We start from the raw sequence: 15,608 nt of genomic DNA on the forward strand, positions 1-15,608 counted from the left end.
TACCGAGATCGGTATTCCGTACTAGCTGCAGCAACCGTCCCACAGCCGTGACATTACAAACCAGAGACAAATCCTAGTATCGAATGACAGCGTCCGCCTTACTCACCCATTCACACAGAGCCATCACCGAACCAGAGCTAGGATGGACTCTGCAAAGACACACAATGCCAACACGCCGCCGAGGTACTCAAACCCAGCCTGGTGGTGATATTGGCCTCCGCGGTCCGAATATCATGCAACAAGCCAGCGAGGAGGAAAGTCTTATCGTGGAAGGCCCGGGATTCAAACGGGAACCGGTGGCGTTTGATTGCGAGCCTGAAATGGAATGCTCGTGAGTAGTATGTCTCTTCGGGTGGTGCGTGCGTGCATGGGCGTTGATGCGTTGTGCTAGTGGGGTTTCTGCGATTGGGGTTGCGGAGACTGGGAATATTAAATGGGGTTGGGTGGGGGGAGGTTGGTGCTGGGTATGTTATGTTGTAAGGGCGGCGGTGAGGCCGTATTTGTTGGTTGGGATGCTCCCAACTTTTGAGGCTTCTGGGTTTGATTGGCTTTTGTCGTTTGGGAGGTGGCAAATGGTTGTTGGCATTGGAATTGGGATTGGGATTGGGATTGTTGGTTTAGTTCGGTTCGGGGGGTTTCAGATTCGGTGTTATCTTTTGCTGAACTATATGTTCTATGTGTTACTTAGAGACGGGAAATTATTGAAGTATATATTGTATAACGTACTCCGTAGCTATATGCCGGATTCGGATTTATAGAGCTACACCTACTTTACGTCCATGCGACAGTTCTGAGCTTTGTATCTGAAGCTAATCTAGTACATCGTACTCCGTACTCCATAGTTCATACTCCATACAGAGACTCCATACAGAGTACAACATAGTCAATTGATATGCCGTACGATGCAAGGATCAGTGGTCTGAGTGTGGCGTATGTGGTGTGAGCTGTAATAGCGGGTTATGTCCGTACTTGGCCAAACCAGTTAGGGAGATCTGGTCCGTCAAGTTCCGGGAATCAGAGTTTGATTTTATATTGTAAAGCAATCAAAACAAAAGAAAACAAGTCTTGGACCTGCTACGTCGGACTCCGTACCGGTACGGAGTCCACGGCGATCATATAAATAGGAGACGTCACCACTTTGGCAAGGGCATATTAAAAGACAACTAGCTCGGACACATAAAGGGATGTTTGGGCTTTAATGTACGATGCTGTTCCTTTTATTCCCATTCGATCTCCAGTTATGCAGATTCTCCAAGTTCGTGCCTTGAATACTTTTCTTTATTTTTCGCCGTCCCCCCTAATTTGCCGAATCGGGATTTCGGGCATGTTTTCATGTCTTGGCAAATGAGGCAGTGCAGACGCTATATAGCTTGGTATTGGTGCATCGCTGCGGTATTTGCTCCTTCATAATCCGATTACCCATGGAAATGTCCTGGAAATATTCTCAATGTCATGGAGAATTCCCCTGCCTTCTTATAAGGGTACAATATCACGTCTAGGTCATATATAAAGTAGGGTACATCACATATCTACATCGCATCTGCAGAATCACAGTAGGGGCTGTGCTAGCGGGTCTTCCCCCAAAGTGGAGAAGACAAGAAAAAAGAAGAAAGCCAATACTCCGTACGGAGTAACGAAAGTAAATCAATTGCATTAGGAAGTTCTCGACCGGAGTGGATAGAGGTTTGACTTGACGTCTGTCCGGGGGCGATTATTACCTGGGCTTGCCTCCTATCTTCCAAGCTTGTTTTTACACTTTCACACTTTTCCCACCCTTACCTCATCTTCAACCCTGGACAGTTTAGGAGTTCAGGAGTTTAGGGAGTTATTATCATTCTCTGGACACTTATTCCTCCTGATCCATATGACCCCATATACAAACCCGGGTGCCAACGCGTGAATCGCGCCTTGAATAGACACTCCCATAATGTCCGACCCACGCTCAAAAGATGAGCCCGGCCAATCGTCAACCCTGCGCAGGGAGCGCGCGCCGACTATTACTATCGACACCTCGGCCGTGAACCCCCCGGATAACGAATACACACCTTTACAAATCCGCTCGGGAGGATCACGGATGTACACCGATAACGCACATGCCCCCGATACAACCGCACTGCTGAGCAATGGCAGTCGCAATGGCAGTGCCTCTTCTACGGATATGCATTCCACAGCCTCAATTCGCTCCAATGCATCCTCCGAAGCTCGGGACCGAGAGAGCCGGCCAACCTCACCTCACAACATCTCATCGCCCAAGACGAAGGCGGCCGAGACACATTCCAACTTCCTCTCCGTCCCTGGAACACGCTCGAGAGGCAATTCGTTGGAGTCGGAGGAGACCAACCAAACATCAAGCACCTACGGCGGCGACACATATGTGCCCTCATCATCTCAGGAATCAGCATCTGATTCGCCTAAAAGCCCCGCCACAAACGGCGTTCACGATGAGGATCCCCTGTCCCCAGACCCCGGCCGCGAAGACGAATTTGAGGTCGAGGATAACAAGTTCGCCTTTTCCCCTGGTCAGCTGAACAAGCTTCTCAACCCGAAGAGCTTTGGCGCCTTCCATGCGTTGGGAGGCCTGCGAGGGCTGGAAAAAGGACTCCGAACTGATATAAAAAGTGGCTTGAGTGTGGATGAGACAAACCTGGACGGAACTGTCAGCTTTGACGAGGTGGTCACACCTACCACACCTGCCTCGGGAAAGAACATGCCCAAGTCTGCCTCTCCGACTAAACCACCGCCACCCGCGACCGAGGGTTCCGTCATAACGCAGCACAACGGAGAAAATTTCGTCGATCGCAGACGTATCTACGGCGATAATACGCTTCCAGAGAGGAAATTGAAGACGATCTGGGAGCTAGCATGGATTGCCTACAACGACAAGGTGTTGATCTTATTGACCATTGCGGCTATAGTTTCACTTGCTGTGGGAATTCCGCAATCGCTCCACCCAGCAAATCCCGATGAACCTGGCGTCGAATGGGTCGAAGGTTTGGCCATTCTCGTGGCCATTATTATCGTGGTGGTGGTCGGTGCAGCGAATGACTGGCAAAAGGAACAACAGTTTGCAAAACTCAACAAAAAGAAAGAGAATCGACTGGTCAAGGTAAAACGATCCGGCCGAACCGAGGAAATTTCCGTCCACGACGTCTTGGTTGGCGATGTGATGCTTTTGGAACCCGGCGATATGGTCCCAGTTGATGGAATCTTGATTGATGGCTACGACCTCAAATGCGACGAATCTTCGGCTACGGGCGAGTCTGATGTTCTCCGCAAAACCCCCGGCGATGAAGTGTACAAAACAATGGAACAGAACGAAGATCTGAAGAAGATGGATCCTTTCATCATTTCTGGTGCCAAGGTCTCCGAGGGCGTCGGCACGTTTGTGGTCACTGCTACCGGTACGCACGCTACCCTCGGCCGGACGATGATGTCCCTCCAAGAGGAGGGCGAGACAACGCCTTTGCAAACGAAGCTCAACAAGTTGGCTGAGTACATTGCCAAGCTCGGCCTCGCTTCTGGTTTGTTGCTGTTTGTGGTTCTCTTCATCAAATTTTTGGTTCGTCTTAAGGACATTGAGGGTGGTCCGGACGCCAAGGGTCAAGCATTCCTGCAGATTTTCATTGTTGCTGTCACAATTGTCGTCGTCGCGGTGCCTGAAGGCTTGCCACTGGCTGTCACGCTCGCTCTCGCCTTTGCTACAACCCGAATGCTCAAAGACAACAACTTGGTTCGCTACCTCAAAGCCTGCGAGACTATGGGTAACGCTACCACGATTTGCTCGGACAAAACTGGAACCTTGACGGAGAATAAAATGACTGCAGTGGCTGCGACGTTGGGTACCACGTCTCGGTTCGGCAAGTATTCTGGTGTCTCGACCGATGATCAGAGTGAAATCACTCCCTCGGATTTTGTCTCCAGCCTATCACCGTCGGTGAAGGATGTCCTACTCAAGTCCATTGTCTACAACTCAACCGCATTCGAAGGCGAGACAGATGGAGTCAAGACGTACGTTGGATCCAAGACAGAGACTGCTCTCTTGACTTTCGCTAGGGATTACCTTGGATTGGGGCCCCTTGGCGAAGCGAGAGCAAATGGCAAGGTCGTCCAGATGTTCCCATTCGATTCTGGCCGCAAATGCATGGCAGTCGTGACGCAGCTGGAGAATGGAAAATACCGAATGCTAGTCAAGGGTGCCGCGGAGATTCTATCCCACAAGTCGACCCGTATCGTCCAAGACCCCACTGACACTCTGTCGGAGACTCCTGTTACCGATGAGAACAGGACTGCACTGGACAGCATTATGACCACTTACGCCACCCGCTCTCTCAGATGCATTGCGCTGGTTTACCGTGACTTCGATCAATGGCCGCCTCGTGGAGCCCCTACTTCCGAAACCGATGATACCCAGGCAGTCTTCGAACCTATCTTCAAGGACATGGCAATGTTGGGAATCTTCGGTATTCAGGATCCTGTCCGAGCCGGTGTTGCCGAGGCAGTGTATACATGCCAACGCGCTGGAGTGTTTGTCAGAATGGTGACTGGTGATAACATTATGACCGCCAAGGCCATTGCCCAGGAGTGTGGTATCTACACACCTGGTGGTATCGCCATTGAGGGACCCAAATTCCGCAAGCTGAGCACACGCCAAATGAACCAAATCATCCCAAGACTCCAGGTCATCGCCCGCTCTAGCCCAGAAGACAAGAAGATCCTGGTCAATCAACTCAAGAAGCTTGGAGAGACTGTTGCTGTCACTGGAGATGGTACTAACGACGCCCCTGCCCTCAAGAATGCCGATGTTGGTTTTGCAATGGGTATCACTGGTACCGAAGTTGCGAAGGAGGCCTCTGACATTATTCTCATGGATGACAACTTCTCATCGATTGTTAAGGCTATGGCATGGGGTCGCACCGTCTGTGACGCCGTGAAGAAGTTCCTTCAGTTCCAAATCACTGTCAACATCACCGCCGTCATTCTGACCTTCGTCTCTGCAGTCGCTAGTGATAGTGAGGACTCAGTTCTTAGCGCAGTGCAGTTGCTGTGGGTCAATTTGATCATGGACACTTTTGCCGCTCTCGCTTTGGCGACAGACCCTCCTACAGCAACAGTGCTTGACCGCAGACCCGAGTCGAAATCCGATCCCCTCATCACTCTGACAATGTGGAAGATGATCATTGGACAGTCCATCTACCAGCTGGTTGTAACTTTCGTTTTGAATTTCGCCGGAGATAAGATTTTCTCTTGGGACAGCGGTCATTTGCAGACCGTGGTCTTCAACACTTTCGTGTTTATGCAGATTTTCAACCAGTACAACTCCCGTCGTATTGACAACAAGCTCAACATTTTGGAAGGTATTTTGAGAAACCGTTGGTTCATTGGTATTCAGATCATCATTATTGGAGGTCAAATCTTGATCATCTTCTTTGGTGGCGCTGCTTTCTCCGTCAAGCGTCTTAACGAAGGCTCGCAGTGGGCCGTCAGTCTTGTACTCGGAGCAATCTCCATACCCATCGCTGTGATCATTCGTCTTATTCCGGATGAATTCATCTCGAGACTTATTCCTCACTTCTGGAATCGCAACAAGGGTCCCGCATTGGTCATTTCAGACGAGGATCGCAATTACGAATGGAACCCTGCCCTGGAAGAGATCCGCGATCAGCTCGCCTTCCTCAAGCGCGTCCGCGGTGGCCGTCTGCGACACCTCCGCCACAAGCTGCAGCACCCTCAGGAATTTCTCCCTCGGTCCCGCAGTGGCTCCCGCTCGCGCGATTCCTCCACGCCACCCACGCCGAATGGCGACAATGACCACGACAACGACAACGGCAGCCCACAGCTGACCACCCCAGAGTCTCGTTCCAGACGCAACACACGGTCGCGCTCGAACTCCACGTTCGGACCCGCCGCTGCCATGGCCGGTATCGTTGCCGGCAGTATTGCCGGATGGTCTCCGATCGAGCGAGGCCACGAGGAGCCCGAAGAAGTCACTTTCCCGACCAACGGTGGCCCTCACAGTGGCCTTGATCGCGAGCCAGGCATTGAGATCCACCCAGACACCGCTGCCGATGATCGTATCCTGAACGAGTACTCCCCTGACTCCAAGACACCCCCGAGTCAGAACCCGGATCTGATTCCGTTCTTCGAGCATGCTCCGCCAGACCGCGCGCCCTCTAGCCGTGGCCGTCGGTCCTTGTCTCAGCGATCGAGATCGAGTCTCAGTCAGTCGCACGTCTGAGCTCATCTCCATCTCGCCTTTCTTATATTCTACTCCTTTCTCTCTCTCCTCCCCGATCGACGGGGACATGTTTAATTCATTATGCCCCTATATCCCCTCGTCTCAACTCTGCTCTATTTTCGGTGTCTGGAAATGGGTGATTCGGCGTAACGCTGTTGAAAATTAAGCATAGACTACTTTTGTACTTTTGGGCTTCATACAATCATTTGCATTTGGGTTTGGCGGCCAGGCTGGCCTTTCTCGTTTTGGATATCTCGGCGCATACAAAGGCTTCGGTGCCATCTAGCATTTTCCCTTTTCTTTTTCTTTTACTATACTTGATTGTAAAATGCTAGATCTGAAGATACCACGTTTTTTCCCTCCATTTCTTTCTTAGTAAATTGGTCTACATGCTCTCTAACTAACTAGTTTGTAGTGCAGTCCCGCTCTTATCATGCTTCCTTGAACGTATTCTCACTCCTTCCTCACTTTGTTGACATACAAACGTGCCTTCCTCAAAAGTTTGCCCAACCCCAAAACCGTAGGCGGTATAATTATGCCCAGAATGCAGGTTATATTGAACTATAAGGATGTCTTTTCGCCCTTCGGGGCATATGGTCAAATGAAAATATACAGAGAAGATTAGCATGGCCCCTGCACTAAGGATGACACGCTCAATCAAAGAGAAGCTACCTATTTTTTTTTCTTTTACATGTCCTTTTTTGAGGTTATACAGGTGTGGGTCTTTTTGATAGCGTGTAATTGGTCCTACGCTATTTGGAAGTCACGTGCAATTACAGCCAGTCATGTCGGGTGTTCGAACCCCACAGTGCGCGAAATGCGGGTCTTCAATTATTGGCCTACCATGGTGGAGTATGTATATCACTAGCACTAGTATGTACTCAAATTTGAGGTTAAGGAGAGATTTTTTTTTAAAGAGATTTGGTGAATAAAAATACACAGGGAAAATATTGAATGGGACAGGGTGAGGTCCATCTGGTGGTTGAGAGATTTGCAAATAGAACCCTCACTTGACAAGATATCCTCTTAGTATACAGGAAGCTTGTACGCATCCAAATCATAAGTAAAGCTATCAATCGACTCCTGGTCATAAACACATTGGAACTTCTTGGCATTTGAAGTCCAAAGCGGGCGAAGAGGCCAACGACACATTGTTTCAATCTCGCCAGATCCAGCGAGTGTCGCCGGCGCCGTGCCATTCTCAACCCATTGAATAAGAGTCTGCAGAGTTGTCTGTGGCCATGGCGCACCGGATTGGTAATCGTTGGTGGCACAGTGTCCCACGCCGGGAATGAGGAACAGTCGATAGAAGTCGTCGACAGCGGCGGCACCTTCCTTGTATGACTTGTTGGGGAACATAACCTCCCTAACAGAATTCCAGTAACGAACTGAAGAAGCGGTCGGGATTGAGTAGTCTTGCTCTCCGTGGACGTGGATAACTTTTCCACCGGCGGCTTGGAAGTCCGATAAGTCTGGGTATGTTGTCTGGAGTATATCCCCGTACTTCTTTTGGGAAAGGACCATCCATTCCTTGAGAGTATCGTAGGTCACGCCGTCCAAGCTGGGAATGTTGGACTCCTGCAAAAGATCGATAAATAAGCCAATCCACATGCCACCGAGACTGCTTATGTCGAGCTTCCAGCTGTCGGTGGTCGAATCATATGCGCTCACAAGATCGTCGAAAGTCGAACCAGGCTGGTAGTTGAAGTAAACCCGCTTGCCGTCGGAGTCGTGCAGACCCTTCCAAAAGGCCTTGACGACCTCGATGGCTTTGGCAGATACATTGCCTGTCTGTGCAGGTGTGGCGCTCACGTAGGCAGAGCCGGTGACAGCATCGCACGAGTAAGAAGCGCCCAGGATGGAATCCCAGCTTAGATTCTTCAAACACAAGTCGGAGCGCGATACAATACCGTCCGTCTTGCCATCCAGGGGATCGCAGCTTGCGACAGTCATGTTCATGATCTTCTCAAGCTCACAGCTGGGCGGGTAGTAGTCAAGGGTTTTCTCGATGACGTTGCCGGTCAAATGGTTGGTTTGCTGCTGTGCCCAGCGGAAGGCTGGTGCACCGGCGACTACGCCATCGAACTGCTCGGGGAACCGTTGGACCTGGCTCCATCCGCCACGGCCTCCCTCGGAACAACCCTGATAGTAGGAGTAAACCTTCTCGCTGGACGGCACGTTGTAAATATTTCGCGTGAGCGCTTTGCCCAATACAGCGAGCTCGTGCTGGGCTTGGTAGCCTGTTTCTTATGTTAGCTGGCCTGTGAGCTGTGAGTTTCGGAAGTATGAAGGTATTACCAAACATGTACGTCGCTTGCCAATTGATAGTTCCATTTGCCAAGAGAGCAACGGAACTAAATGCGGCATCGAAGTTTCCTAATCCTCCATCGGTCAATCCGCCAACACTTTATAATGTGTCAGCCAGATCATTCATGCCAAAAGTATGTGAGGAAATACGTACCCGCCAACGATAACTCCAGTAGGGATCGATTGGGATCCCGAGTTAATATACCAGCCACCTCCACCTGTAGATACATATCTGTTTTTGAACTGTGCTGGAGCTGGAAGCCAGTATTGCACATGAACAATATCCCCGTCAATGCCGTCATGGGAGTAGGCGAAAGTCACATTGCAGTAATCAAAGGTCGTGGTAGGGTAGAATATACTGCTGGCAGTGAAGTTGGTGACAAGACTCGTGGAAATGGAAGAGGGATCAACGGTAACGCCCTGGAGTTCATCCACTGGCAACGCCTTCTTCGCATATGCAGTGGTACAGATGTCACTCAGTGAAGTTGTTGTGGCGGCAGCTGAGGCCAGCACAAGCGTAGAGGCCCATAGAGAATACCGCATGATGTTCGCACTCTCTCAACAATGTCGAGGGAGATATAATAGAATCCCAGACAGAAGGAATGGAATCTTTTTATCTATAGCAGCGACAAGCGGCCTTACAACCGGGGCAACCTCGGGGATTGGCATTGGGCTAAATGCTATGCCGCCTCTCTCCACAGACCTGTGGGGAAGCTGGTTTGGTCTCAACTTTCCACGAATACGAATGATTCTCGGATTCTGCAGGAGGTTTGTTCTAACTTGTTCTATTAGAAGCTTGCTACTCCACAAATCTCCACTCCAGGGGTATCGGGTCGGTGACTCCCGAGGTGTATAGGTCAGTCCACCTGTTGACACATTTACTTGTACTGTCGTATACTCACTAGGTTGTTGTAATAGCACCCAGTGTAGCAGATATAAAGCTCTGCAAATGAGAAATCTGACCTATTACCTATCTCGGGTGCCTATGCTCTTTCATTTGTCCAGGATTTCGCAGGATGATGCAGGGTTTCAGTGGATGGACTAGAAAAAGATCGACCACACCCCACAGTAGTCGTATGCCCTATGATACACTAGTTCATAAACGGAAGATATCCCCGAGGCACAAATTGCATGCATATTCTCCCAGGTTTTCATACCGCGCCCGAACCCGAACCCGAACAATCCGAACAGCCTGGCTATCTTGATCAGGATGGACCAGAAAAATCACTCATCAAAGGCCCCAGCGATACTATGACACAATGACCTAGGTGCCCTTAAGATACTCACAACCAAGTCATGCTCCTAGCTGATCCTCTCAACAACCAATCCACACAACGATGCCATCGCGGATTCTGGGTTGACATATGGACGGTGGGTCGGCAGAGGTCATTGTAAGTTCAGTATGGATGAGGGTATTGTGTAGGTGAAAGGAAGATCAACTGAAGAAAAACCAAATGAGATGAGACACGTTTGACGGAGCATATTGGTAGATCGAGAAGAGAAACAGAGCGAGACAGCGTAAATTCAAGGCTCTCAGTGTCTTGACTGTTCTTTCCCGAGGGAAACACTAGATCAACTCTCATTTCCCTTCTTGTGCTTCCTTTGAAAATCTTTGAATCGAACACTTTACGACCTCAAGGTATATTTTCGTCTTGCACCAAACTCGCTTTTGGCCACAATAAAGAAGCGACATATAATAATCGAGTTTCCTATTGACAGACGATATATATTCATTCCTAGTGTATGAACAAAGCCAGAATATCTAGAGAATAGTAGTCAAACCAGAAAAGTAGCTAACTATAAGCCTTAGCTCTTAAATTTGCTTAGAAACCCCGAATCTAGGCAGCCTCATAATAGCAGCTCGAATTCGAAAGCCCCTAGCAGACAGCTACTAGATATATTATAGCACTTGTATATCGGGTGTAACGCGCCATGTTAGCAGTGAAATCTAATCTCACGGAAAGTCAAGCCCTTTTTGACGAATCAGCATTTCTCTTACACTGTTCGCCAACGCCTGGCAAGCTAGGAGAATTCGCCTTCGCGGATCCGCATCACGGATTCCGGCTTGTGGGTCAGAAGAGACAGGAGGAAAGCTTAGCTGGACTTGTAGAAAATGATCTGAGCTAGAGACTCAAGCTACGTAATATCACATAGTTCGGGATCCCATTCGTACAAGTCTTCTGAGGTGAATACAGAAGACCGTGAGAGATGGCGGGATGTGTAACACCATTCACGCCTTCATAGTAGCCTCTATAGAATGTATCAACTTCAACTTGTGCTCATATGGGCTATGAGAGACACCGAGGACAACCGAATAACCGTAGGAACTCTCTATATATAGTAATGAAGTCAAGTCATGAGTGACTTACTAGGAGTAAACATTAACTAATCAGAGCTATTTAAAAGTATCCCTTCCCTCGGACCTTTTTCTCCTAGGGCTAGAGCGAATCATCGAGATCCCCGGGGAAGTATTCGTCCTGCATCAATCACAAGCTACATTTCTCGCGGAACTTGCTCAACGGAGCTTCGGGCTGATCATCCTCCTCCTCTATTTCGGACCCTCCTCCTGAAATCTGAGCATCGTATAGAATCATGAGCTAATAGATACTCCTTGCATCAACAGCATTCCAGAGCATGCATATTCGGAGCTTTCCAGCATGCCACTTACCCCATACAGGAAATGTATCGCGGATCACAGGGGCCGGCGGGACTTTTATTTCATCGTGTGGCTGTCATGCGCCTATCCCTTCCCTTGATGGTATCATGAGATGGTTACCAATCCACCGAATATGTGTGTTGGTGGGTGTCCTTGTGGATGGTCAATATTGCACAGCACGATGAAGCCCCTTCCACTTTGGGATAAAGCTGGGTAGTTCTTTTCTCTCTACAAGGCGATCGATGATCTACAATCTGCTGGGCGTGTTCCTTCACGACTGTATTGCGGTAATGCAAATCTAGTGCTTATCATTGGACACTTATGCAAGCTGCTCGGTTGGTACCTTGATTGCTAAGGAATGCTTATGTATTTAATTCCCCCTCGGGTCGTTACACCGTTTCACTAGGTAGACAGGGTGATGTCAGTGTTCAACGGCCTTGCTATGGTGCACTGGCTGGATATTTTTTCCCTTATATCTATCATTCCATAGCTCTCCCCCCTCCGTCATATTTCATACGAACTACCGATTTCCCTCCTATTTTATGACCGTTGTACAGCTGTGGATCTACGACATCCTATCTATACGCCAGACTCTTTGGCATTTATTTGTCTAGTGGTGGATTTGAATCGAAGGCTTTTGTTTACGAACAGCTTAATCCTTACAAGCCACTTACACATCGAGATATCCGATAATGAAGCTCGAAGATATCGAAAAAGCCGACAGCTCGAGTACTCTCGAGTGTCCGAGCCAGTCTTACCTCGATAAAACCGCCTCGAATAGCTTCTCTAATGACTCCGTCGAAAAGCCTGACCCCGTGCCACAATCAAGATGGCAACGATGGATTGCAAGCTTGAAAAATGTGGAGAGCAGCGGAATCGAGCCCGTTCCTATCGACAAACGAGAGCCAATAACGCCTTCAACCATACTTCATATGCTGTTAATGTGGTTTAGCATGACATTGGCTACAAATAACATCATTGTTGGATCAATGGGTACGCTCGTCTTAGGCCTCAGCTACAGGGATGCGGCCCTCTGTGCTGTATTTGGGTGTTTAGCCGGCAATTTCACGGTTGGCTTTATAAGTATATGGGGACCGAAGAGCGGAAACAGGACTTTGGTACGTATCGAAATATCGGTGATTTACTGCACAAGGGAAAGAAGGTACTTTATGAGAACGGATGCTCATGCACTTGATAGATCGTGGCCCGATATTTCATGGGTTATTATCCCAGCAAAGTCTGCATTATCCTGAACCTCTTCACCAATATCGGATACAGTATGGTAAACAGCGTCGTCGGTGGCCAGATTTTGTCCGTGGTCTCTGGTGGACATCTTTCCGTGATAGTGGGCATTATCATCATCGCCGTTTCTAGCTGGGTAATGGCTCTGTTTGGGATGAAAATCTTCCAATTATATGAACGGTAAGTGTTGGCACCCAGAATATCTTCAATACATATTCTAATTAATAGCAGAGTTGCCTGGTTGCCACAGCTGCTGGTAATATGCGTGATGGTTGGCTCAGCAGGGCCAAATTTCGACTTCAATATCCAGACACCAATGTCAACAGAGCAACTAATGGCCAAAAGACTTACCTTCTTCTCTCTGGCCTTGTCCATTCCCCTCGCCTGGGCCCCGCTCGCCGCCGATTACTATGTCTATCTCCCGCCGCAGATGAAGAGCTCCCGGATATTCCTGGCTACAGTCTTCGCCGCCACTAGTGCCATGTCGATTGTTTTCCTTATGGGCATTGGACTCGGAACCGTTATCGCCAGCTCAGCACATCTTGCGGCCAAGTACGGCAGCAGTCCCGGAGGCGTGCTGATGACAGCATACGACGGTCTCGGGGGATTCGGGAAATTCTGTGCTGTTATCAATGTCCTCGCCTTGGTTGCCAATAATACTCCCGGGGCGTACTCGATGGGAATGAACCTCCAGATGATTGGCGGGATATTTGGAAAGGTTCACCGACCGGTCTGGACGACTCTCGCTACGGTTATCTATGCTGCATGTGCGATGGGAGGCCGGGACCAGCTGTACGAGGTGTTCAAGTCTTTCCTGCCTCTGATTGGATACTGGGTCATGATGTTCGTTGTGATTGTCTTCGAGGAACACATGATTTTCCGTCGAAATAGAGGCTATGACTGGTCTCAGTGGAACTGTCGTGATAAACTGCCGTTGGGGATTGCAGCAGGAGTTGCTTTCCTTATCGGCTGGGCTGGTGCAATTGTCGGCATGGTAAGACTTTATACTCCGAATCCAGTTGACTGCGTCTTGCTAATACGTCGGTTTAGTCTCAGGCGTATTATATCGGCCCCATCGCGCAGATGGCTGGCGGAGCTGATCTGGGTCTCTGGTTGGGTGCGGGCTTCACTATGTTGTTTTTCCCACCGTTGCGGGCTTTGGAGCTCAAATTGATTGGTCGCTAGTGTGTGTCACTCATTTTATGTGTTGGCATAATGATCTGCCAGTAAGTGTGGGGGCAGAGCATTGTATATCCTCCCAACATAAACCAGAGAGTATAGCGCGATAACATGGGAACTGTAAAGACCTGATGTGAACTTCAATAAAGTTTTAAATAATGCAAAGCGAAGTTATATTAACCTTAAGCTTCTGATCGTCGCCAAAGTGCTTCCGACCCGTGACATGAATGTGCGATGTATACTGTGGCTTAAGCACCTGTAGATAACCTAGGAATGTGTTCGGCCCCACGTTTGAAACTGCCCAATTACAATCTCTACATTAGAAAGTAAATACAACATACATATATTTACTACATGCTTCTCTAGTTAGTTATATATGTTGTGCTGACATACGCGGGGTACGATGATAAGAAAGTACCTAGTACATAAACCTTGTGGGGAACGTAAATGGGCCAGTGCCGTGGAACTCGTCACCACCACTTTCTTATTTAAACCTCGTTAAAACCCCTGTCGTGGTGCCATCCCCAAACCAGCACGTCAATATGAATTACACCGACGCCCTGGCTTCACTACAAGCAGGGGGTATGACAACCCAACTACTCCCCTACGCCGTAGGCCTCCTCATCGCCTGGCCAGTAGTAACAACAAGCCTCCGATTCCAACGCCTGCGCAAGCTCCACAAGCAATATGCCTATCCAACACGGGAGTCGATGTCCAAAATGACCGACGAAGAAGCCTTCCAGATCCAAAAACAAGTCGCGCAGCTCGAATTCCCATTCATATTCATCAAGAGCTTACAATTCGCGTTATTCCGGGTATGAAACAAGACCAGTTACCAACCCGCCCACATGGGCAAACACTCACAATCCGGGTCATGATCTACCGATCCACACATGCATTTTCTAACTATAAAAAAAGACATACGGCATCCCCTCAATATCCCGCCTCCTCGCAAAAACAACCCAATTCTCCAACCCGGATACCTCCCTGAAGCGGTACACAGACACCAGCCTCCTCGTGCAAGAATGGGTCGGCAACAACCCGACTTCCATGCGCGCATGCCTCGGTCTTGCCCGAACGCGCTACCTGCACAGCGGGTACAGGGCCTCTGGTAAGATCCTCGATGATGATATGCTCTTTACGCTGGCGCTGTTCGCGCTGCAGCCGATTCGCTTCATCGATCGCTATGAGTGGCGCAAGCTGAGTGACCTGGAGCGATGCGCTATCGGGACTTTCTGGAAGAGTGCCGGTGATGCGCTGGATATTAGCTATGAGAAACTGCCCTCTGGTAAAGCCGGGTTCCAGGATGGGATTCAGTGGCTCGATGAGTTGGCTGCTTGGGCTGATGAGTATGAGATCAGGTGCATGGTGCCTGATGTTAAGAATCGTGAGACGGCGGATCAGACTACTGCTGTCCTGCTTTATATGCTGCCTAAGGTGTTTCATCCGGCTGGGTTGCAGGCTGTTTCGTTTATGATGGATGACAGGCTTAGGAAGGCGATGTTGTAAGTTTCTTTCTTTCTTGGTTTTGGTTTGCATGTTCAGGTCGCAACTAACCTCTAACTTGACTAAACAGCTACGAACCCCCCTCCGCATTCTACACAGCACTCCTCTCAACCATCCTCACAGCCCGCAGGCTATTCCTCCGCTACCTCTCTCTGCCACGACCGTACTTCATGCGCTTCGCTTCGTCCACCGAGGATCCGGATGAGAACGACCGCTTCTTCCTTACCGAGTGGGAGGCTGCGCCGTACTATGTCAAGCCCACATTCTGGAACCGCTGGGGCCCGATGGCATTGCTGACTCGGGCTCTAGGGCGGGCTGTGCCAGGTGATGAGGGGGACAAGTATTATCCTAATGGATATAGTGTTGCAGATGTTGGACCGAAGTATTTCGAAGGGAAGGGGAGGAAGCAGTTAGAGGAGACTCTAGCGGAGTTCAAGGGGTATCGGACTGGGAAATGTCCTTTCCATTGAGCTGTAGAAAGGC

The 15,608-nt window shown here is 49.4% G+C and overlaps 5 protein-coding genes across 5 annotated transcripts; 3 read left to right on the plus strand and 2 right to left on the minus strand.

Moving 5' to 3' along the window:
- Positions 1 to 1,927: 1,927 nt before the first annotated feature.
- Positions 1,928 to 6,235, plus strand: pmcA (putative P-type calcium ATPase; the record flags this gene model as incomplete). Its single annotated transcript, XM_057187899.1, has 1 exon — positions 1,928 to 6,235. One exon carries the CDS (start codon positions 1,928 to 1,930, stop codon positions 6,233 to 6,235), a length of 4,308 nt encoding a protein of 1,435 aa, XP_057039602.1.
- A 400-nt stretch (positions 6,236 to 6,635) lies between these two features.
- Positions 6,636 to 7,022, minus strand: N7518_006973 (uncharacterized protein; the record flags this gene model as incomplete). Its single annotated transcript, XM_057187900.1, is given in 2 exon segments — positions 6,636 to 6,987; positions 7,003 to 7,022. The coding sequence occupies 2 exon segments, from the start codon at positions 7,020 to 7,022 to the stop codon at positions 6,636 to 6,638; spliced, it is 372 nt and encodes a 123-aa protein (XP_057039603.1).
- Positions 7,023 to 7,261: 239 nt separating this feature from the next.
- N7518_006974 (putative tannase) lies at positions 7,262 to 9,085 on the minus strand (the record flags this gene model as incomplete). The annotated part of the gene is made up of 3 exons (XM_057187901.1): positions 7,262 to 8,475; positions 8,534 to 8,640; positions 8,697 to 9,085. 3 exons carry the CDS (start codon positions 9,083 to 9,085, stop codon positions 7,262 to 7,264), a joined length of 1,710 nt encoding a protein of 569 aa, XP_057039604.1.
- Positions 9,086 to 11,890: 2,805 nt separating this feature from the next.
- N7518_006975 (purine-cytosine permease family protein) lies at positions 11,891 to 13,625 on the plus strand (the record flags this gene model as incomplete). The annotated part of the gene is made up of 4 exons (XM_057187902.1): positions 11,891 to 12,316; positions 12,397 to 12,620; positions 12,672 to 13,434; positions 13,491 to 13,625. 4 exons carry the CDS (start codon positions 11,891 to 11,893, stop codon positions 13,623 to 13,625), a joined length of 1,548 nt encoding a protein of 515 aa, XP_057039605.1.
- Positions 13,626 to 14,161: 536 nt separating this feature from the next.
- Positions 14,162 to 15,595, plus strand: N7518_006976 (uncharacterized protein; the record flags this gene model as incomplete). The annotated part of the gene is made up of 3 exons (XM_057187903.1): positions 14,162 to 14,434; positions 14,538 to 15,124; positions 15,196 to 15,595. 3 exons carry the CDS (start codon positions 14,162 to 14,164, stop codon positions 15,593 to 15,595), a joined length of 1,260 nt encoding a protein of 419 aa, XP_057039606.1.
- Positions 15,596 to 15,608: the final 13 nt, after the last annotated feature.

This window comes from Penicillium psychrosexuale (genome assembly GCF_028828465.1).
Source record: "Penicillium psychrosexuale strain IBT 29551 chromosome Unknown utg000004l, whole genome shotgun sequence".
Taxonomy (NCBI): Eukaryota; Fungi; Ascomycota; class Eurotiomycetes; order Eurotiales; family Aspergillaceae; genus Penicillium; species Penicillium psychrosexuale.